Source organism: Gallinula chloropus (assembly GCF_964237585.1).
Source record: "Gallinula chloropus genome assembly, chromosome: 18".
Taxonomy (NCBI): Eukaryota; Metazoa; Chordata; class Aves; order Gruiformes; family Rallidae; genus Gallinula; species Gallinula chloropus.
Window position 1 is genome coordinate 8,784,759 of NC_140103.1, and position 24,790 is coordinate 8,809,548.

Sequence of the window (24,790 nt, forward strand, 5' to 3'; positions counted from 1 at the left end):
GCAGTGTCAGGGTGTGGTTGGGAGTAGATGGACTGAAACACTGCAAAGGAGTTAAGACATTGTTAACCTCAACCCAAGGAATAAAGAGGTATTTTGCCCAGAAACTGGTTGTGCAAAAAAACCCAAACACCCCACCCCCAGCAAAACAACCCAACAAACACTGTTTGGCTGGAGCTGCTGAGACCAGAGAAGGCCTGAACACATATTAAAGCTTTTTGGGTTGGAAATGTCTAAATTTCTAAATTTGGGGAACATCTGGGCTTTGCTCACTGTCAGTACCTCTTCCTACAGAGTCAGACGGCTCCTGTTCTCCGTTTGGATAAAGCCCAGTCCCAAGGCTGTGGCAAGATCCTGGCTTTTAGGCTGGGTTATTTCTCAATTTCTCCACATCTAGTTGCTCATCCCTGTCCTGTGGGTCATACAAAACCAGCAGAACAAACCTGGCTCTTGCTGAGATCATCGTCTCGATGGACTTGCAGAATGTAGCCTGTCTTGCAGCTCACGTTGCACTGGGCACCGTTGTACCACCCGCCACTGGAGCAGTTCAGCAGCGCGTTCTCGATCTCCAGCTTTTGGCAGTCGGTGGCTTCGCAGGAGTAGTGGACACAGCTAGGTGAGAGACAAGAAGAGGCATTTGTATTCAATTCATTTAATTCACTCCACAACAGCAAGCAGGGCTGATTGACTGACAAATCCATCGCTTGTCAGGCAGCAGGAACAGGCTAAACCTGGCTTAGCAAAGGGCTCCTCACCAACGAGCACACCTTCTAGTTGTGTCTTCTGAAGGATGGGGACAGTGGCACTAGTGGTGACAATGAAAGCAAATTACAGCTCTTGTAGCGAAAGGGAAGAGCCTGCCAATTCTGCAGAATTACTTTGTTCTGCAATATTCAACTGCACCGTGGCCCTCCTGCTCCTGTACCAACATCCATCCATCCATCCATCCATCCATCCATCCATCCATCCATCCATCCATCCATCCATCCATCTATCTATCTTCCTCCCTCCCGTGAGACCACTCTCAGCCCCTATGCCCCAGCTAAACTTTAAACCTCTGCTGAGCTCCTGATATTGCCAGTGCTAAGCGTGCATGTGGGTATGTGTGAGGAGGGGGGGTTGTGATAGACACTCTTATCTTTGGGAAACTTGATTGAGATCAACACATTCATTTTATTCCACTTCATGATGAACACCAAACATCAGCTGTGTAGCTGTGTTGATAAGCTCTTATCAAGCTCAGCAGCATGCTGTCATTTCAGATCTCTCCAGTTGCTATCCTGCCATCCATAAAATGTTTCCCCAGATGGAAACTCTCTGCTCTCCCTACAGTGAATTATTGTTAACAGTTAGCACAACTTGTAAAAAGAGGTTTTTGTTTTATTCTTGTATACACAGAAATGTCTGGCTGACACAAAATCTTTCCCCATCTCTGATGACCTGAATCAAACACCGTAGTGCGTGTTAAATGTGAGTATGGGCCAGCCCCTCAGCTAAAGGGCAGTGAGAATGCTGAGAGCCTTCAAGAACGGGAGAAGATGTTTTGCTGGATTAGAAATAAAATCTCTGTGATTAAGAATTCCTACAAGGTGTTATGCCTCTGCTGGAAATTAAACTGAATTTAAATTAAATACAGTTAAATTCATTCTGAGGAAGGAAAACCTTGAATTCTTTCATGATCTACATGGGTAGGGAAGGACCTGAAACATGGAAAGTTGTAGAAAGAAAGCAATGCATCAATACTCGTATTTTGAAATGGATTATAAGCAAGTTATTCCTGTCTCCTAGAAAAAGGAGTTAACAGCCACCAAAACACCCCCTACCTTAGTGAGCACAGGACTTAGCATGTACGTGGTGTTTTGCTGTGTTCAAAGCACTGTGCAGACATTAACTAATTAATTTTCATGACACCCCCGTGAGACACCTGGGCTGGTATTGTTATCCCTGTGCTGCTGATAGAGAAGCACATCTGCACATCTCTCTCTACTGAGCTCTAGATCAGATTAAACGGCAGTATTATGCACCTCCACAAGTCATTTTTCTGCCCCAGTCTGGTGCTGTATGGGAAGCGCCCGCTGCTTGTAATTTCAGGTTGGTTGCTCAGTGGCAGCCCTTCCCGGGAGTGCAATGAGCCATAAGCAATTTCTATATTCAGAAAGATCTTATTTTCCTCATTGTGCACAAGCTATTGCTGCTGGCAGGACTGAGGAAGGAGAGTTCCACCTCTACATTGGCCAACTCAAAACCCTTGTACGCACCAACCAGCCTCTGTCCATCAGCACAACAGCTGTGATGCTCATGACTTCTGCAGAACAGACAGTCCTCTGCCAGAGCTGAGCTACATGGAGCGATCCTGCCTTCAGTAGGACTCCCCCCACCCCACCCCGATGATTTCACGCATCTTTTCCAGTCACTGGAATTCACAGCCTGACACAGCAATTTAAACTGCCATTGATTTCAGTTTGCACCAATCAATATGACCATGGGTGAGACTTTGGGAGAACAAGTGGACAGTGGTCTTCTCTTGCAGAGAACCAGGTGAGGAGAACAGTCAGTTGCCCTGTACATTCCCCACAAGAATCACACAGGAGGGTGATGCACAGACCTTTCTCTGGGCAGCCTGGCACACCACAGCTCCCGAGTGAAGCTGTACCTTGCTGCTGACCCCCCGCACCGCCAGTCACCAGTGAACTTTAGCAAGAATATCTGAACATGGGTGTCGAGTGAGAACGTAAATGATGAATGACACCTTGTCAAATCATCCCTACACATCCCAGTTACACCTACACATAAAGACTAACTGCCACTTTGCTCCCCTCTGTCCTCAGCCAGCGAGGCTGCAACCCGAGTTCCTCCCGTGCCAGGCCTCCAGTGATGAGGAAGTTGACTCATTGAGGAAAGAAGCGAGCACCATTGCCAAGCCATTCTCAGAAGTACACACTGAGAACCTTGACTGCCCATTGCAAAACTCCCACAGAATCTGAAAACCTTTTTGCACTAAAGTTGGAAAAATAAAATAATAGCAGACCTATTTCATTGAATATCTTAGGTGAACCAAAGCACTACACATCAGTGCAGCACTGAATGCAGCCTTGAATGGCTTCAGGGGAAGGATGAGCCCAAGAAAACCTTTGCAATTTGCACAAAGGGAAATCTGGGGGAACATCACCGCAGTAAGTGGCATCGCTTTTCAGTTCCATCAATGTACAGGAGGAAAAGAATCTGGTTTCTTGAGTTCATATCAGGACACCAGATGCGCGAGCCTGGGCTTAAAAGTCCTACAGAACTGAAACGCCACAGACAAAGGCATTAAGAAACACTTATTGTGATGTTCTTCCCTCTGTTTACAAGTCCCCTTGTGGTCTTCTTAAATGGCCAGGGAACATTTTTAGCCACCCCCTCCAGGCTCCAGATTATGCCTTGGTTAGCAGATCATCTGGGCAGCTCGCTCTGTCTGTAACTCTATATGAATGACTTCAGTGACAAACAATACAACCATTCACTTTTCGCAAAAAACAACCACTGCCACCAAATGTTTCCAATTTAAATATTTCTGGTTCTCTAGCTACTGGTTCCAATTTGGTATCAGCTACTGTCAGCCGTAAATCCCAATGAATTTTGAAGTCACGATCCTGAATTGAGTTCTGCAAATGCAGACTTGAGAAGGAGCAATGAATATCTCCAAGTAGGAAGTTTAGACAAAGAACCCATCACATCCATATTGCAGAGTTGTGGGTTACAGAAGCTCTTGTATTGGTAGTGCCATTTAACAGTGGTTAATCATCACATGCTCCAGAAACTGTGCATTTGCAAAGAAACAATATGGAGTATCTGAGAATGAAATCACTTGTACTTTAAGTCATGTTGATTCCTGGCATAGGACAGCTTATCCCCTTTTCTTGCAATCAAAATTAGGTGACTTCATCAAAACTGACTATTTCAAATCATCCCTGGTCTCTCCTAACTCCCCCAGAGCACCTGGGAGTTACTTCTATGAGCTGGTCTGGATGAAAGGTATGGAAGGGACCCAAAGACCACTCAAGAGTTACTGCTATTGATGCAATGAACAAGGGTCAGTGCCAGGTATAGTTCCTGGCAGTGCTGAGTGTACCTTAGGTCCACCCTGGGATTCACATGTCCTGTTCTTGCCCTGGCAGCGAATGATTTCCCAAAGCCCCATGTGCACACCAAGGCGAGTGCAAGGAGCAGTGGATTTCTTGCACATGTTCCACTGCCTGCAGCATGTTAAAAATACAGCTCAAGGCAGACCGTGTCAAGGATGTAAAAAGCCCTGAACTGAGTTAGCTTCACATGTAGGCTGAAGTTCTGAGCCAGTTCTTATTTTATTCAAATCCATTCTGCCCATCCCTAATCTAAATGAGCTCAGTCATTAGCCTCTGAATCTTTATTTCCCTGTGCCAATATTGGCCCCAGTTCAGCAAGGCACTTAAATATGTGCTTAACTTCAAAAGCACGGTTAAGTCCCACTGATAGATTTGACTACAGGAGGATGTAAGCAAATAGCTAAGGGCTTTGCTAAATCAGGGGTTTAGTGACACAATCCTAGAAACATTTGTATTTTAATATGTTTATAGAGAATTATAACAATTAAGTGGAACTCTTCCTTCCTCACACAAAAACAATCCAGGACTTCCTTTTTCTAAAAGCTTATGGAGGCCAAACTTTCTTTTCCTAACCCTGGGGTCAAGCACTTTTCCAAGAACTCATCTTAACATAGTGCCCTAATTATCTGTTTCCTTCGTGATAGCTCTGACGCAGATCTGTGCATAGGTGAACGTCAAAGCTTATGGTATACACTTGTAATGGGAAGAGCCACACCATTACCTGTTGGATACAGGAAAAACTTCCTTCTCCAGAAGCCAGGACAGCCTGGGATGCAGAGCCCATAATTTGGGTTTGTTCTACCCCATGGTACAGACCACTCCCACACGTGTAGGCTTCTGAAGGTTCTTCTAACAGATTTATCCTTACAGTGGGGGGTTGTTCTCCTCTGCAGAGATTCCTCTAAAGGCAAGAGCAGGTTCTCTCTCCCTAATCCAAACATACATGCAGCATTTTGAAAAGCAAAGGATGCTAGCCATGATCTTTGTATAGAAATAAACAAAATTATGACCTGTGAAGGTGACAATGAATTTATCTTCTTCAGCCTTTGGCTAAAACACATTGGTCTCCTGGTGACACAGAATTTCAAAGAACACCTCAGAGTTGGATCGGACTGGTGAACCTGTGCTGTGTCACTGGAAGAAGGATCAAGCCCTTTCCTTTTGGGTGTTTGCCTTCAAAGCTGGTCCATGAGAGTGACCCTCAAGCAATCTCACTGCAGTACCGTTGGGCCTGACTGATCACAGCCAAACCCTAACTCAAACTGATGGGTCAGGAATGGGGATAAACCCAGAGACTTACAGAAAGCACTTATCTGACCCCAAGTAAGGACAGGCACTGGCGAACACATCCCTAGCACATCCCCACCACTGGCAGGGCAGCCTTCTCCTTAGGGACTGGCTCTGCCTATAGCCTGCCTGCACCCCATTACCTGAGGTTTCCCTGCCTGGGATCCATATGAGAGTGGCAAAGCTCTTAAAGCTCCTTTTCCCTGCCAGCAGCACTGTGTCACAGAATCACAGAATTGTAGAGGTCGGAAGGGACCTCCAGAGACCATCGAGTCCAACCCCCCTGCCAAACAGGGTCCCTAGGACAGGTCGCACAGGTCAGTGTCCAGACAGGTCTGGAATATCTCCAGAGAAGGAGACTCCACACCCCCTGGGCAGCCTGTCCCAGGGCTCTGTCACCCTTACTGTGAAAAAGTTCTTCCACATACTGGTGCAGAACTTGCTGTGCTGCAGCGTGAGGCCACTGCCCCTTGACCTGTCCCCACAGACCACAGAGAGGAGGTTGGCCACTTCCCTCTCTTTCCCACACTTCAGATATTTATAAACATTGATCAGACCGCCTCTCAGTCATCTCTTCTCAAGGCCAAACAGCCCAGTTCATTCAGCCCTTCCTCATAGGGGTGTCCCTGAGCACTGGCAGCCAGCAAGTCTCCCTGCCACAGCCTGTCCAGGCAACCGATGAAAACACATCACCCTCCACTTTAATAAAAGCCAAATGATGCCGTTTGCCAATTACCAAAATGGGGCGAAGGTTAAAAACCCACTGAATTATAACACATGTCACGGACCAAAGCTTCTGTGATTAACAGTTCTGTGAGAAATTCATTAATTTCACCAGCAGCAAGCTGACAGAGATTGCGCTTAATGACAGAACACAGGGCAGGGGAAAGGCAGCCGAATCGGGAAAGAGAAAGCTGCATTAAATCACAAAAAATGAGATGAGGAAACCTTTGGGGTTTTTTTTCTCCCTTATGAAAAGGTTAAAAAAAAGAAAAATAATAAAATAACCAGAGTTAAAAAGGGCGGATGCATTTGTTCCACTGCTGAGGATTTATCTTCATCATTTCATGTTGGGGAAGCTGACAGACGGACAGAACAAGACAAAGAAAAGAGCTGGAGTGGGCTACATCTGGGGGCTTGTTTGGGGCAGCAATGGGTGAAGCACAGAGGATAGCCCTTCATGGGGACCAGGGCAGGCAGTGGCGTGCTGTCCAGGAGTGGGTCTTGATCTACAAGGTCCCCCCTCAGCTGTCAATCTCCCCCCGCAGCAGCAATCTTGCAGCCATTAACAGTGAGTTCGTGCCAAGGTTTAACCAAAGCAAAGGCAAATCTTTTTTGCTACACTAACTAGAAAGTACAAGGAGCTGCACTGCCTGCTCCAGGAGGGGGGAAGCTTATCTTCATTACAAACACAGAGTTAATGGAAGATTAGAAAGCTAAAACCTCCCCAAATCTGCAATTCTGACAGCTGAATTGGGGTGTATACATGGGTTTTCGTGCCTCCTGCCTGAAGCTTCCAGAAGAGGAGCAGATAGCACCAGGGGGAATGGAGGAGAGGACAGGACTTCTGAATGCAGCAGGAAATGCCAGCAAGGGAAAGCAGCCCATCCCACGGACTGCCTTGCCAGGGATGGAGACCCCCCAGCTGATGTTTCCTACACAGTGAAAGGCCAAAACTGTGATTCCTGAGGATGCGCTGTGCACGGCAGCCGCGATGCACCAGGGTGACTGCGGGCTGGGAAATTATACCCCTGCTCCTGCACACCTAATTTCACCAGCCACTCCATGGGGCTAAATAGGAAATAATAAAAGTATAATAACTTGAGCTATAAAGCACAAGGGAAGAACTAACTGGGCCATTATATCTGGTCTAAGGATACAATGCGAAATAAAGCGTGTCGCTTTTACAGCACATCTCCAGCAGTGAGGTAAAGTTTTGCTGAAAACAAAACAGAGCTGCAGCAGACAAAAAAAAAAACTACTGGAAAAATACAACTGGAAAGTTACAGAGTGGGTTTGGATTTTTTTCCCCCCAATTCTCTGTAAATGTCTTCAGAAGGATGGAATGGATTTTTGAAAGAGCTAACAATGACTGAGAACAACTACCTATAAAGTTCAATGGGACTTTTGCATTTGAGCTCCTTTTTCTCCTCTAAAATATTAACTGTAATTCACATTTTAAGAAAGAAGAGTGAGCACATGTTTTATTTTCAGTTATTAAGTTGTCACTAACCCACGGGAGTGATCCATTCACCCTCAAAATAAAGGCTGTGCTAACTTTTAAGAGCTGATATATTTCTTTTCCCTCACGTATTTAAAATCTGCACCCTTGCCTAGAAGTGTCTGTATCTGGCTATAAATCCTCTCCAACCAAAATAATTCTCCTTGAAGAGAGAAATAATATCTCTTGTAGAGAGAAGCCAAAAAGCAGGCAAAAATATCCATGTTGACCTAAGGAAAATGAAAGCAGTAAAATTGATGCTTACACATAGGAAGGAAAGTTCCTTTAAAAATTAAATAAATATTTGAAAAAACACCTTAGGTAAATGCAGCCGGTGGGGAGAGGGGGAAGGGAAGGATGGGCAGTGTGGGACCAGCACCCCCAGTGAGTCTGATAGACAGACCGTGAGCACAGAAGGCAGAAGACACACATCCAGCTTCTGAACTGGTTACAAATAGATTTTAAAAGTCTCTCTTTGTGTGCTCGTCCTGGATTGGGTTAAATAAACAGCAGGTGACAGCAAAGGAGTCACCTATTTCCTGCCTGCACAACTTTCTTTTTAGCTTGGACACTTGAACTGCTCAGAGTATCTAAGAAGCAAGCACCTATGGTCACCCAAACAATCCCACCACAAGGCAAACTGGAGATTTTCCACTGTAGCACTATGTCATCTATGGAAAAAAAATCCCCCTGGTTTCAGTCAGCTTTGGCTCAGGGTTTTGTTTCAGAGGGTTTCTACTTTCTTGACTGACCCGGGAAACTTTATGCTCAATCCACTGTTGCAACCTGTGAGACCCAAAGCATTGCTTCGAATGAGCGAGGGTCTGATGGAAGGTTTGGAGAGCAAGGGGCTGAGATGGTTCAGTGCATCCTGAAAACAAAACAATGCAAAACCCCCACCAAAAAAAAATCAAGAAAAAAAAAAAAAAGAAGAAAGAAGAAAAAACAAAAGGAGAGCGAAGCAAACGCCGGGTGATTCTTCTTCAAGAGATTTCTAAAGGTTAGCTTGTTGGGCTGCAGAGGCTCACTGAAGCTTTGCCTAAGGGGAATGCATTTTTTATTAAGGAAATAACTTTCTAAACACAGAGCACTTCTAATTTCATAAGTGAACAAATGGTTCAATTCCTACCGAAAACTCGAGAGGGAGGAATGTGGCCCCACGTCTCAGCCCTCTCGAGCTCCCTGTCGCTTCTCACCATCTCCTTCCAGTGGGTCTTTCTCAGTCTTTTTCTGTCTTGCTCCTGCACTGGGGTTTGGCCAAACTTCCACAACTAGACTTCTCATCTGAAACTCGATCCTGCTCTCTTCGGGCCTCTGAATTTATACAACCTATTGCACAGAATGATCACACTCCTCGAATCTAGGTCAGAACACACTGGCTGGATTGATTTAGCTATAGATATACTTCTTTTTTTTTTTTTCCTTTTTTTTTCGTATTTTCCCTTCCCTCTCCCCCTTCTCACCCCCCAGACCACCCCCCTTTCCTGGAATAAAAGCAGGCCCTAAAAACAAGCCAGAACATTATCAAAAAACCTGACAGCCTGCTCAGGAGGCTGAGCAGAGGTTTGCTGGGATATGCAACTTGTTTTACTATTGCCGCCGCTGTGGTATGACGCCTGCTCACAACTTTGAATTCACAAAGGGGGAAGAAGAAGAAAAAAAAATTATGCTTTCAGGGGTTTTGCTAAATTCTCCCCTCTTCTTTTCACTGCCTCGCTGAAAGGATCCATGAAGCTGCCGCACCAGAGGCCACGAAAGGTCACAATCTCTGTGGGATGCTGTAAAGCAGAGACTGAGAGGGGTTGGTGGTGATCTATTGATGTGTCTGTAATAACAACAAGAATAAAACGGTAGCCATAAACCTTTCATCCTGGGGGGTCCCACAGAGCTTTTCAGAACGTGGGCCGGATCCGGAGAGGTACTGAGGGCCCTTACCCAGCCATAAAAGCACCAGGGATGCTGGTGGCTAAGCACCCACCGCACGGGGCCGAGCACCTTGCAGGATCCGGCCCTTCCAGGGCACAAGCATCACTTTGTCTCCACACGACCGTTTCCGTGGGAGGTCCCTGTAGCACTTTAGCAGCACAAAGCAGTTTAGATCAAGGCTGGCGTGTGAGTGGCGAAAACGATGCCGTACTGGGGAATGTATGGAGAGTTAACTGGCCCCAATTCCAAGCTTGGGATAAAGGAGGGAGGAGAAAGGAAGAGGAAATAATTCACTAACAGTATACCATGCGGGTTAAATGTCCCATCCATCCTGATCAATGAGAACACTGCCGGTTTTTTACCATCGACACAAAAGGGTCAGCAGGGTTCAGCCTCTGTGCCCCTCCTGCCTCCTCTTAACCCCTGGCGCAGGCGGGTGGCGCGGGGGGCGGTGGGTGGCGAGGCAGAAGGAAGCAAGCTGACAGGCTCACCTCTGCTCCGCCGGGCTGTAGGTCTGTCCTCGCTGGCAGCTGCTGATGGTGATGGGGTCGAAGTTGTGGAAGGAACGCAGGGCCACCCCGGAGATGGCCACAAACTGGGAGCTGAAGCTAATGAGGACAGCCTGGGTGTGATAAAAAGGGTGACTGAGGTCATGGATGACGGGGATAATCAGGGGATTGTTCCTGCAGCTCAGGACGTGGACACCTGCCAGAGGAGAGACAAGATCAGAGGAAGGGTCAGACTTAACACAATTGCTTCCCGAAGCCGTGGGCACTTCAGAAGCATTTCACCCACAGGAACGGCCCTATAGAGCTGAAAAGTTATGGTAAGCTGCCTGGAGGGGCTTCCCAAATCGCTCTGGAGAGCTTAGCTGAGAAGTATATCCCTCCAGACAGCTGAAGAAAGGCTGCCATTCTCTCCACGAGCTCAGCAGGCTCTCAGAGCAGTTTCTTTAGACCACAGCTACATTCCTATTGTGCTCCATTAAATCAGGAGCAACCATCACGGAGGAAGCGGAGTGGCACTATTGTAAAACCGGTTTGAGAGGACAGTTGGAGCCTTTATACCACACATCAAACAATGCTGGCAGGCTGGGTGGCTTTGTGCACCATGAGCCACGCACCGGTGGCTTGTTCATTAGCACTGTGCATGTCGTTAGCACTCAGTGTAAATTGTGTTTGCATGAGCTCCACACTAAATATACCTGGTTGTGAATTTTTTGGATGGTTTTCAGCCTCAGGGTACCTTGTTCTTTGCTAAAAAAGGTAAAGATGGTCCTGGAGAGAGAGAAACAAGGTTGATGGGCCCACTGAGGATTGTACAGGTGATCTCATCTGAGGAGGAAATAATTGTGTCTCAGGAAAATAAAAGTGTCTCAAGAGGTCGATGTGCACAGAAGCACCAGAGAGGTGACAGGGAAACTTCTTAATCTCCTTTCCTCAGCCAAGAAGGCACACGGAGATCATCGGGAAGAAATTCCCACCTTCAAGTAGAGGCAACCTGAATTCAAATGGGCCAAAACCATCTCAGGGGTAACTCAAGGTACAGACAGCTGTCGCTTGGCCTCAAAATTCATTAATTGAGATTCACGGCCTGACGGCTGACTGCAGAGCCCTGCCTCCCCAGCTCCGTGGCATCGCTCCGAGGATCAGCTTCGCTCCAGCTCCATTCGCTTCACTGGAGCTCCCCCAGCAACGGCTCTGGCCCAGGCCCTTTGGCTACCCTGATACACTTACGGATTTGAAAATAAATTCTATTTGCATGTTTAACTGGCTTAGGGATTTCTATTATTATTTTTATTATGATTATTTTCCAGTTCAGGTTTCTTGACTCAAAAGGGAAGGAACAAAAAAGTTTTCATTTTTCTCCTTAGAAAGTGATTTCCTGTGAGTCAAGACAGACTTCTGACCACTCTCTTTAAACATCCATCTCCCACCCTCTACTTTTAAAAAATCTTCCTGTAATAAAAAAAAATATAAAATAAAAAAGCAAACCTCTTTTTATTTTGGTCTTTACCTGACCCTGAAATAACCTCCCTGTCTCCTTGCCTCCCACAGGTCTTTTGATATCGGCTCCTTGCGGAACGGTGCACGTTTCTCACTTACAAACAGGTGCAGTTAATACTCAAAATCCCGGGTTCCCAAATTCCTTGGAAGTTTCTGCCTTCTCTGATGGAAAGCCAAGAAAGACCTTATCATATGAGGCTGTTTATTCATTTCAGTTTCATTCCTTACACTCAGGTGGTGCCCACAACAAAACAGACCCTCAGAGCCGTGCTCTGCTTGCTGGTGCTTTCAGACCCTGGCAAGTTAAATAGGGGCTGAACAGGTTGGGTTCATTTAACTAAACAACTTCATTAGCAAAAACCCACTCATGAGAGTAAAGGTGCCCATGGCAGGGCAGTTAAGGCTGTCTCCATGCTAGTCCTGTCTCTGTATCCACCTAGGCAAGCCTCAACAGTTCTTGCACAGCACCCAGCAGCTGAACCCTGTGTCTCCAAGGGCTCTTAACAGTGCTGAGGTCTTTGGCATGCCAAACTCTCCATCTTCTACCAAGACTCAGCAGCAGGTTCTCACTACCTTCTGAGAGTCCATGTGGTAAAACCACCTCTGATGAAGGTGGGAAACCACACTTCAGGACAGACTGCACTCCACTGGTGGAAGTGTCTTCAGCATGCTGAGGACTGACCAAGCTTTAAATTATTGTGACTTCCTTTTGGATGTACTTTTAGTTTGCCACTAATTTCTGCTTAAAGCTGGCTGACCGTCTGCAGTCAATCCTGCACCCAGTGCATGCCAAAGTCTGCATCTCAGCTGCAGTTTCTAGCTTGCCACAGTGATAATTCAAACACATCAAATACAGTATCCAGGAAAAGGACTTAATGCCGCACCCAGAACTCAGACAAAACAGGGATTGGGAGCTTTGCCTGAGAATGGCTGGGTAGCTTACCTACACCTCTCCCCTGCTCCAGGCCAGCCTCTTCTGAAAAGGTCAGAGGGGCTTTTCCATGATGAAGGCAGCATTTCGGCTGTGAGGATCTCCAGTTGTCAGTGTGAGCCATGCCAAACTCATGTTGCAACTTCATCGAGGATTTCAAAACCTAACCCTCAGTTTCCTCTTTGCTCCTCTTTCTTGTTCTCTTTCTCTCACAATCTGTCTGTCTGTCTCTATAAAATGTCACATCAAGTATTTGTTGGCATGCTTGTGTCTCCACCATTTATTTCTCAGAGGGAAAGAGCTATGTGCCACTGTTTTGCGAAAGGAGGATAAGATTAATCCAGGGGCTCTGGCAAACTGGGAGCTATCCTGACTCAACCTGCACATCTTGCTATGAATTTCGGTTTGGTCTTGGACAGCAGACACCACGCATATGTTCTTTCTTTTCCTCCACACCCTACCAAAAATACATTACCCTGAATAGTCATCCAAGACCTGCCATTTGTGTGTGTCCCTTCTCATCACTAGTAGGAAGTTCCTTTGAGTTTCAGCTCTTCCGAATTGCAAAGTTATTGTAAAACAGAAAGCTGGGGGAAGGGGATTATGTTTCCTTAAAAACTGCTCTCAGGATGACATGGTCAGCTTTCTTCCCCATGGAAAAAAGGGACAGGAGTCAGCTAGAATAGGCTTATGCAAGTCCTACTCTGACACAGAGCTCCTTGGTCCCAGAGCATAAATGCAGCCAGAATCAATCCACTAGACACAACTTTCCCAGGTTCAGGCACTTGTGCCCAGGGTAGAAACAAAAATGGTCTGTTCTGGCACTTGAGCACAGTCCCTCTGACAGGGATATCTGCTTGAGGCCATGCAAACAGCCCACAAGGGCCCTGGTATTAGACCTTCATCAAACCTGAAGTACTTTTCATGAAAAGTTTTGGCCGTTAAATAGGTGTGGAAGTCTCCCTGCAAGCAGGACTAGAGATTCAACCAACACCACCTTGCAAAGCAGAAGTATTTGCTTCACTCCCTGCTACCAGCAGTTCCTCTGTATCACTGTCAGTGTCTCTCCAGGGAGGTGCTGTGCATGCAGCACTGGAAGAGTCCTTATTTTAATGACTAAAGAAGAACTAATCACCTGTGAACAGGTATGGAGAAATGTCTGTACAAACTGATGCATCATTTTCAACAAACTCCAGTTTGTTGAGTTTCACTCTAGGGAAATTCAGGGTTTGGAGCATTAAGCAAGCATTTTCTTTTAGAAAAACTGAGCAGGAGTATTGGAGGTACCAACAGCTTAAGCAAGCGATAAAGAGGGAGTTTAATAAAATACAGTCTTACCAAGATCATGGCTTTGCTCTTTGGTGTCAAACAGCTGTACACCGATGGTCTCCTGCTTCTGATCCAGGTAATAGGTCCCATCAGTGACCAAGTGAACTAGGACTGCTGCAGCTACCATAGGCTGGGAAAAATAAGCCTGGGAAAACAAAAGCCCCGCAAAGGCTGAGGTGGAGAACTGTGGCAGGCTTTAAAAAAACCTAACAGTCAGTCCAGGACTTTTAAAATAACAATTCCCATCCCAGGTCACACAGAAGTCTTCTCTTCCAGTCTCTCCCACACGAGCTAGATAATCTCAAGTCAAACAGCCCTGCAGCTGGAGGCTGTAACCTCTCAGAAACTCAATAGCCTTGTCACAGGAGGGGACTTCACCACTGACTGTCTAGGCAGTGCTCAGAGCCTTCGTTTTGCTATTTTGCACTAAACATACTTCAAAGAAAAGAGCAGCTTGGTCCAGGGAAGGCACTCCCATGATATTTTGCCTGTTGGAGAAATTTTGTACAGGCAGGCAATGAGGAGACTTCTGAATGACATGTGCACTTCCTACCTTCAGCCAGAAAACGGTCTGTGTCATGTGGGAGTACTGGAAGTTGGCCGTGCAGGGATACCAGGCATACTGAGAGACACCATCGTTCAAGTCAATCACCTTAGTTCGACACATCTGTGGGAGAAAAAAGAAACACCAAAAGACATGTAGATAACAGTAAGGAAGGATTAAGGCTGTTTAAAACAGGGGAGAAAATCCAGGTGCAGTGCTAGAATAAAATAATACACAATAATGACGGTTTTAAATACCAGGAGATTATTCAGAAGTGAAGTTTCCAGGTTTTCCACCTCAATAAGAAAAATTGAAACATGCAAAGGAGCTAAAGACTCACAGCGGCTGGATGGCAGCCAGCAGTTCCCTCATAATTTGGTACAGCTCTCTGTTTTAAAGAACAACTTTGCTCCCACCCAAATGGGTCATAGCTCTTCCCCACTGGGGTCAAAGTGATGATCTCTTCTGAACGTACCAACTCGCATCACAGCCAGCCTGCAGATGCTCTCCACAGTACTCAAGCAATGTCCTATTTAAACCTGTGTGTTACTGTAACCCCAAGGAAGCCACAGATGGCCATGTCAACTTGGAAGCAAGTATAGACAGGAAAGGCCTGCCTCTGCAACCCAGTTTAAGCAGACTAGTTTCTTGTTTTGTTAACTAGTTTGTGCAAGTGGAATCACCTCCTTCTGACACCTACAGCACTTTCCACAGCAGGCAGCAGTGGGTTTAGAAATGAACTGCTCTTTTCATAAAGAACAAGTAGATGAATACCAAGTGCTGGTTTGGATGAAAAGCTCAAAGAGGAAAATGCCTGGGTTTAACTACTGGAGAGCCTTGCAGTGCCATCAGTATGTAAGATGTGAAATGTCAGGAATGGTAGGATTTACCCTGAAACCACACTGCTTAGTGAAGCTGCTTCAAAAAATGTGGAACAGGCTGCCCAGGGAGGGGGTTGAGTCACCATCCCTGGCTGTGTTTAAAAGATGAGTAGATGAAGTACTTAGGGATATGGTTTAGCATAGGATGGGTATGGTTGGACTCGATTATCTTAAAGGTCTTTTCCAACCTAGTGATTCTGTGACATGTCCATGACCACAGCCTTCATTCCCCCAACAAATGTGGGAATGCAAAAGGCATCAGAGGGATGCTTCCAGCTGAGGCTGTCAGGCATCTGAAGTGTACCTGTTAAGATTCACAATAGGTCAGTAAACATGGTGATTACCAGAGTCATGGGGACAGAGGGAATTCCTTGTGCTCACACAGTACAGTGGCAATGGAGCTATGGATATAAGCCAAGAGGCAGAACCATCGTCAGCGATTGTGCGAGCAACAGGAGAGCCTAGGACTGGTCCCAGAGACCACCTGTGCTGAGGGCTAACTGGAGATAAGCACTCCTGCGGACAGGACTTGATTTCTTTCCAGGACCAGAGCCTGAACTGGGCAGTCAGGTAATGTGCTGTCAGGCAAGTCATCCCCATAAGCAATTTCCCTGATGATTAAAGCCAAAAGAAAGTCCCGAAGTGAAACAAGAGAATTAACAGAGATGGTTTTAACCATTTAAAATCCTATGCCCACTCAGTAACTCTGCACAGAAGTGCTCTCTTGGTCTTGGCAGGCAAAGTCTGGGCAATGCAAAGAGAGCATGGAATGCCTGGGAATGAGAAACCAGATTGGCTAAAAGTGAGGTAATCACCTCTATAATCTGAGTCCCTCAAGATCCAGCACTGAGGAATCTATGGGCAAAACATAAATCAGCTTTAATGGGCTGGAAGAAGATTTTTAGTTTATTTTTTAAAACAACTGGGACCAAGCTTCATTGAGGCTAGCCAGTGGATAGTGTTACATTTTACAGCAGAGCAAGGCTTTACATAAACTATCTTTGGCATTTGAAATCCAGGCCAGCAATTCGACATGTACCGTTTCGCAATTCTCCCTTCTTGCATTTTCAGCAGCCTGTCTCTTGTTGGGAGCATGGTTTTTATTTTAATACCTCTCCAGCTAGGGAATTTATCTTACCCACATCTGCAATTTATATGGTCAGAGAGCTCTTTGACATGAACAAAGGTCTCATTACTTTTATATGATTTTGTTCTTATTCTTAGATCTCCTCCTGCTCTATTGGTCCAAAAAGGTGGTTGAAAGAAGCAAACCTACTGACGTTTGGTGTGTTTTAAGTGCCACTTAATGGATGAGTGAAAACCTGTATTAAGAAATCACCCAGACCTTCACCAGAAGTTTGAATCAAACCCAAAATAAACCCCTGCCGAGGTGGGTTGGAAATCTCTGATAACTTTTAAATGCCTTGTTTGATTTGTGTGCGTGTGTGTGTGAACTTTAGCACTTTCTGCTTCTGCCTGAGAATATTAGCAAAGATCTTAACGTTGCATAAAGAGCCTGTGTTTGAGACATGTGCAGCCGAGGTGTGCAGGCTCGGTAGGCTGCTCTGGTTTGAACAGGTTAGATAAGCATCCTCCTGCTGAGGCTGAGCCATTGCTACTCAGAAAAGTGTTTCAAAGTGGTGCTGGGGTAAAAAGTTCCTTTAGGAGAAGAGAATAATTGAGAAATGTGGACAAAGTCTAAGAGACGCAACATCAGGATTGGCTGCAAGAGCCTCTTCTACACTAAACTCTACCTAGTAGACTTAGCTAAGGGGAAGAAGAGGTTTTGTAATAACACTCTGATAGGACAAATGGTCCCAAACACCTACAGACTCCATCATCTCAATGGGCTCTAACGCACGTGGTAAATACATCCCCTTCTCAATTCTACCCAGTTACTGTGTGTCAAACCACAACTGCAAAGTCTAAGAAACATTTGCCAGGAGAGTCTTTCACATCTCTGCTTTTAAGGCATCCCTAGAAGATGGCAGCAGCACGAAGGCACATATTACTGCAGTGCCACCACTTTTAAGCTACAAGTTCCAATGGCCTGCAAGACAGAGCATCATCTCTCCTCTCAGCTACAGATTCACAGGAATTCACACTTATGAGAAATAAATCACTTCCTAGCATGCTCTGGTTTGCTACAGTGATGCAAAACAGCAGCTAAAGCACCTGACAGCTGTGGAAGGAAGAAGGGATAGATGTACTTTTCATTTCAGGGTGTTACCAAACACTAAAGTATTTGCTTTGAAGAGTGACAGCATCACGCAGGACTCAAAACTTTGCTCGCTGGGGCTCATCCAGGTTCTCAGACCCACACAGCAACTGGGATCCACAGGAGCTTAGTATCTGCTCCAAAGTATTCGGGGACTATTTGTGTCTACTTACTGGAAGCCCATGTCATACCCCTCCCTAGGAAGCTGCTTTCAATTAAAAGAGCTGATGTCTGTTCCTCATGGAGGTTCAATCCAGCTCGTCTCCCACCCACACATTTTGTACACAAACATCGAGAGACAGAATGAAGAAGGCCAGAGAGCACTGTGGGATCTTCCCACAAGAGGGAATGCCTGGAGGATTCCCTTTGACTGATTTATACAACCTCCTGTCAATCACAGGGACAACATGTTCTTCAAACCGCCTCTCCTGTTTTCCTTCTCTTACTCAAGGGGACCAAGGAATGTGTCAGTAGAAAGGGAAAAGTGATATATCAGGAGCACTTAGTTCATTGCCACATCTAAAACGCATTCACTATTGCAATCAACTCCATTTCCTCACAACGCTTTTCCTTCAAAGTAATATGGGAAAATTTGCTGAAGAGCAAATTTTGGAAGGCACCCTTGTGAATGATTCCCAGCCACCCCGTGACTTCAGGCAGCGTTAAGTTGTGCTGGTGGGCTCCTGCTGCAGACGAACTACAGGTTAAGGATCGTTGATCCTGCAGACTCAACACTGGACTCAACTGGACTGTGCCCAGTGCATGGCCCCATCACACCCCCAGGCAGCACCTGGCTTCTCCAGTCTGTCAGACAGGGGTGCTACACCCCCATGTCACACGGGTATCTTGAGGGTGTAAGTCATTAGCCACAAGAAGGTGCTTGGATGTCACAAAGAGAAGGGACAAACAAGCACATACATGCATGAAGGATATACTCCCCCCCCAGGCATGGGCTAAGTACAACCAGATGCCACCCCACACTGTCCTCCCCAACAAGCGAGCACAGCCAGATGCCACAGGCTTTCCAGACACTGGTGGTTCTTGTCTCTCACCTTGTAACATCAAAATAATTCTAAATGCAGACAGGCAAAGCTGCTATTTAAACTAGGATGCTGCCCTACTCAGGTCTGGCATACGGCTGCTGCTGCGGTTGGAGTGGACGTGCCTGTCTGCATGCCCACAGGCGGCTGTAAACAGCACAGATCTGTCTGCTCCCAAAATCCCATCTGCTGTCCCATGGTGGGGCTTCCTCCAGACCACGTTTTCAAGCTAAGAATGGCTGCGAAGGGCCATTGTGAGCACTTGGCACATAGGGCAGTAGGAGGCAACATCCATCGGAAGGAGCAGGCTAGAAGTGGCTGTGGTACCCAAGGCTGCTGCTTCTACCTCCCTCCTTTCTTCCAGGGACTGTGCTGCTGTCACTTCTGCACCTAGACAGACAGTGCTGTGGGTTTCTGTGATGAAACAGGCTACACTCTGTCCCATTCACAGAACAGCAGCCTTGGAACAAGGAGGAATGGGATCCATCAGTCAAACTCACAGTGCCATCCGTCTGTGGAGCACACAACATCCTGGGTGAGACTGCACAGAAATACCCCTGGACTGATCTGAAACCCGGGGAAGCACAAACAGGACACGTTCTGTTGTTTGAAGATCCAGCTAAAGAACAGATTTCAACCATAATACTGAAACCTAATTAATCTACAAGTTTTAGCTGACTGCTCTGCATAACGTTATTCAGCTCAGCCCATGCCAGAGAATCCCAACCATGACATAAGCAGCATTTTAACACATCCTTTACAGATGAAAACTTTCTCTTTCTCCAGTGCCAGACAAGGGGGCTGGCAGTCACCCAGACCTTTCATTCTTAAATATGTTATTGTTCTTGCAGACCTAAGGTTAATCTTACCCGAGGATTAGAAACTATGGTGCAGTTGCTAAATATCAGAAAGGTTCCTGCTTGTTTATTGCCCAATATTATAAGGCAGCTTGACTGCCACATGGACACCACCCAGTTTGCCGACTGCAGCACAGACCTCCAATCTGTTCTGAAAGCTGTTGCACTGTGCTTCTCATTTATGCTGGGAATTGGGTTGGAGTCACAGAAAAAATGAAACTTCCCACGTCAGTGAGCGCTGAACCATTAAAAAGGCCACCTTGTTGTTCCAACAAGCACCTCAAACATCACCCAACTTCTGTGATCATTTAAAACCTCAGAAGCCCACAGAGCATAGATGGATACTGTACACCCAAGCTTACTCAAGGGACATCAGAAATTTTGCTCTGGGTTTTCTTCTCCACTGTGGTCAGAAATGCTTTAGTGTCTTTACTAGTGCTCAGGATTTGTCCTGTTGAACAACTTGAGCCAAAAGTTGTCTGCCCAACTATGAAAGTCAGCATCGAGGTGTTTCAGGTTGGCTTCTAAGACTTAAGGAAAGCATTCAAAGTTATTTTTCCCAAACTGGTACATATATTAATTTTTATGTGAACTAACAAAGAGTTTGAAATACCCTGTTGTAAAAACCAAACCAAAACCCAAACCCAAGACAGATCAGCACAGGTTGTAAGGATAAGATGATGAGAGAAAGTTGTGTCCTCCCTCTTTCAATAACCTTCTCACCTTTACGTCTGCTGCTTCTTCCTCAACAGCAACTTACCCTTATGTCTGATGCTCATACACTGCAGCTTTTACTCCAAACCCCTCCTCGTCCCCTGATAACACAGTTTTACTAAATTTCTGAGGTTTGTGCTTTTTTGGTGTGTCTGCTTTTGCTTGTTTTCAATAGGGTACTTAAAGGTCTGATGGCAAAAGATGAAAAACTGCAGCATGTCCTGCTCCAGGACAAAGGCATGCAGGCAGGTGATCAACAGAAAAGCTTTATCAACTGGAAGCTGATAAAACTCCTGGGGTAATACAATGATGCTATATTACTCCCAGATTCAGTTGGCTCAGAACTAAGAGGAAATCTCATCCGTCAGTTTTACCCGTGTAATGAAGAACAGGATTTGGCTGTGGGATTGGGAAGCAGATTATGTCTCCTGCAGGATGAAATAAAGCCCCATTGCCAGTTGCTGTGTCCAGTCCCAGCACAGCCACCTCCCTTCTGAATGTGGAGCAGCCGACGGTGTCTGGACCTTGCAGACTTAGTATTCAATCAGCATGTTGCTACAGCTTTCTTAGCACAGAGCCCCAGCTTTCAGCTGAAGGTTTGGCTGGATATCTTTTAGTAATTGGAAAGTGACCTTTATGTGTATGAAAACACCACAGCTGACATGGCACGGCATCAATAGTTCATTTGCAGTGTGACACGATGATAAATTCCTCTACTTTCTGATAAGAATGAGTATTCCTCTGCAAAGGGAAATTTCCTGGGGTAGTTTTGGATGTAACATGGTGTGGCTGAGAAATGAGTGGGAGATGCAACGCGATTTCGTTTTATCATACCAGTTGGTTTAGTTTCAGGAAAGCAAAGAGGAGCTACAGGGATTTCCATTAGATGATGGTCCAGATTGCATGTGTATTCAATGTGTGTTATTAACTTTAGCTTTCTTAAAAAAAAATGCAGTTATTTCACTTCTAAAGAGTCTGTTTGAACAATTTATTTCAAATTTTAAATCATGCAGACCTGCATTCCTTGAGCTTTCCTTTGAATTTCTGTTATCTCTAGATTCAAAGCAAACTTCATTTAAAACTGGTGAGTTCAAATCAAAATCACATAAACCCATAAACTTCACATGGTATACCTGAAAAAACTGTAAATCAGTTCTGACTGGCCTTATCCCAAACTGACATCGGCTTTGACATCCAGCCAGGTGTAATCAAAATATCTAGGATGCTAGCTGGACCCGTGGAAAACGCAATATGGAGTTTTGATTTTACAACAAAAGCCTAACCAGATGAATTTTGCATGGTTCAAAGAATCACCCCAAAGACATCAGTGAAGCCAGGGCCAGAAACTACAGAAAAAGAGTGAGAAAAAGAAGAAATAATACGCTAACAGGATTTGATCATCAGCCCGACTTTTGCACAAGCCCACAAGTAAACACCAGTGTTTGGAGTTCACGACTGCATTTCATACATAAACCCTGCTTTTTCTGCTGTTCAGTAATGCACACTGAAAGGATGAGAAAGCAAGGGATGGCTCCAAGCTTCCAGCCACGCAGAACACACTCTCATGAAGCACATGAAAGTGTAACCGAGCAATTTGCCACGTGCTTCTGTTTATTCGTATCAGATGTTCGCTATTTCACCAACCCAGCAGTAGGACATAAAGATGCTGCTCTCAAACAACAGCATCCTCTGCCCCAGCACTGCCAGGATCTCACCTAGGGGATGTAATTCTTAGAAATAGCCCTGAATTGCATTCTGCTATTAAGTTCAAATTCACAAAGACATCTACCAGTAGAAATAGCAACCTGCTAGACACACAGCATCAAGGCACAGTGCCCAAACACCACCTTACACCTTTAGTACTGCAAACATCAGCCTCATTAGGGCTAAATGACATCTTCAACCCGCAGCAAAAGCTCCTGCCTACAACTTCCACATTGCTGCTCACAAAAGTGTGAAGCCATTACAGCCTGATAAGTGCTTTAACAGACTGTGCATCCATCCACTGGAGAGTGAGGTTAAACAAATACAGTAGCCAGAACATTATTGTTGGCTGCACACTCAGGTTCCCGAACTGCCTGTCTCTAACTTGAACCAGCTAGGTCCACTACAGCAAAGCCTGCATGTAACTGGGGCCAAGGCTGGCCATGGGGTGCTGTGGCAAACGAAAACCATCCCATCCTAGAAGTTTTTACCGCCAATGAGTACAGCAAAAGCTTTTTAATTATTTTTTTTTCCCTTTGACCAGAGTGTCTTGGAGAGGAATCAGCTTTTTAACAGGGTAGATAATGGCAGGACAAGGGGAGTGGATTGAAGCTGAAGGGAAGGTTTAGATTAGATATTAGGGGGAAGATCACTACAGAGAGAGTGGTGATGGGGTGGAACTGGCTGCCAAGAGAGGTGGTGGGTCCCCCATCCCTAGAGTTGTTCAAGGCCAGGTTGGATGGAGCCCTGGGAAACCTTGTCTAGATCATGCCTGGAGGTTGGTGGTCCTGCCTGTGTCAGGGAGTTGGAGCTCTGTGATCCTTGGGGTCCCTTCCATCCCAGACCAGTCTGTGATTCTACGATTTGGGAGCAGCTGGCATCAGAAAACCAAACTCTCCAAGGCAGGATGCACACTACACTTTAGGAGGATTTTAAATATATCTTTGTTATTGTATTAGTGGATCCAGTTCACTGGATTCATTGTAGTTTTGCTGTTTTGCACTCCTGCAAGGCAAAACAGGATTGGGTTTGCTATAACCCCCTTGGTAACATCCCTGTCTTCCTTCCCAAGGCCTGTCCTTTAAATTTGCTCAGGTGAAGCAAGCACACATCTAGTTAGATAAAGCCCCAAAGCAACAACAAATCCCTAAAGAACCTTAGCTCAATGAGGAGTTCTCCATCTGAACAACACACAGGCTGAGGTGGACAGAGATGCTTGTAAATACTTGGGCAACATTTCTGATAGGGAAAAGAATAATTAAGCCACATCTTTTTCATCTGTCAAAGAAGAAAATAATGCACAACACTCGTTTCCAACACAGTAGGAGTAGACCCTAACTGTCCCCATCCCTAACCTCACCTCCCCAGAAATGCCCCCAGTGCACATGGGGCACGGGGGCAGCTTCCAAGAGATGTGAGACAAGGCAGGTGCTACCACGAGCTCTGAAGGTTCCTCACTAAGCTTCGCCTGTGGCTGAAGCAAACAGCCATGCAGTGGTTAATGTCAGCTCTGACCACATGATCGCATTCAGGAAAGGTCAAAAGAGTGATTTTTCATTTAAAAACATCTGTGTGTTTAAAGAACAAAACTTTCTCATGTGCAGAAAACCAGGGTTTTCCAGCGCTTTTATTTCCAGAGTTAAAGTCATGCTTTTCAGCTTTGTTTAGGGTTATGGACCATGTAAACATGCTGTGTAAACCACACGCAACCCTCATCACACAGCGTTTCCACATGCAAGGATAATTGGGGGTGCAAATCTCTCTCCCCTTGGCTCCTTTTCTCTCTCCAAGCTGCTCAGCTTCCCACACCGCAGTCCCAGTGAGCTGGCCAGACACCCAGTTGTTGTCCTTCGCTATATGAAGATGTACACACGCCTCTAATCCTAAGGGTAGAAGTCTGCTCTGGGCTGTCAACGAGCCTTAATTGGATACATCCAGGGAGATGATGCATTGGGAAGAGATCCTGAATTTAATAGCAAGAGGGAAGGCTACAGTGGGGCCCCCAGGGAGTGCATAGTGGGGAGGGATGGAGGAGAGCTACCATGTGCCATCCTGGGGAGCCGACTAAGGTTACACCTCAGCAGTCAGAGCCTTTCGGTTTCCCATCCAACTAGTCAGCCCTGCGTCAGCGTGCATTAATTAAGATTAAAACCTGTGGCTTGTTTTTCTTAATACCTGAAGGCAGAGCTTGTGGTATGCAAATCAGAAGGTTCCCTCTTGCTTCATCAGGCTTTTCCCACTGAAACTGCAGAGAAGGAAACCACCACCCCGCAAACAATATCCTCCGAGTTGGACCATCCAGGGAGAGTCCACGGAGCAGCAACCAACCAGCTGCTTCATCCAGCAAAGGTTTGGTTGCAGGTGATAGGGAAGCCTATTGCTTTCCTCTAACTCCAGAACAGTCCTGGTTGCTCCAATAAACCTCAAACTCCAAGAAATTAAACCAAAAGACTGCTTGGAGCCATTCATGCGTGATGTCCCAGGCTACCAGGGCAGTTCACAGAAACTCTCAGCTGCTGTCAAAAGACATTATTGGGGGGATTAAAGTTTGAGCACCATGTAAGAGAGGAAGCTCCCAGCACCTTCAGCCTTGCTGTCTCCCAGGAGCAGCCTCCAGGAGGATGGAGTGGTATCAGAGGGGCTGGAGGAACTCACAGCTTCTGAGGTTAAGCCTTTCCCACCAGTAACAACCACTGGGAAACAGTTACGTTTCCATATCATGAGGCTTTTCTCTTCCAGTAGGTAAGGGTCACACTGTGAACACGGTGCAGTGCACCAGGAATAGATCTGCTCTGCTAGGAGGGCAGATGTTTCAAAGATATTTGGATGGCAAAAAGTGAAAAGAAGGTGCTTCAGCTTCCCCTCTCTGAAGAGAGACCTGTCTTCTCTGAGAGCAATGATACAAGGGGTGATTACCAAATAATGGGAAAATAAGATCCACTGCCCAAAGTGCTAAGTGTAAGAAATTTGGTTGAATGACCAATTTTGGCTAAGCAGAACTTGATGTTGCC

The 24,790-nt window shown here is 45.9% G+C and overlaps 1 protein-coding gene across 1 annotated transcript in view; it reads right to left on the reverse strand.

Annotated features, from left to right (window-relative positions):
- The window catches only part of PAPPA (pappalysin 1), a gene marked incomplete at both ends in the record, with an annotated part of 177,702 nt that overhangs the window by 38,334 nt on the left and 114,578 nt on the right, over nt 1-24,790 (reverse strand). Inside the window, 4 exons of the mRNA XM_084272503.1 lie at nt 441-609; nt 10,047-10,260; nt 13,831-13,966; nt 14,375-14,488. Of these exons, the coding sequence (XP_084128629.1) occupies nt 441-609; nt 10,047-10,260; nt 13,831-13,966; nt 14,375-14,488 (633 nt within the window). The remainder of the gene's footprint in view (nt 1-440; nt 610-10,046; nt 10,261-13,830; nt 13,967-14,374; nt 14,489-24,790) is intronic.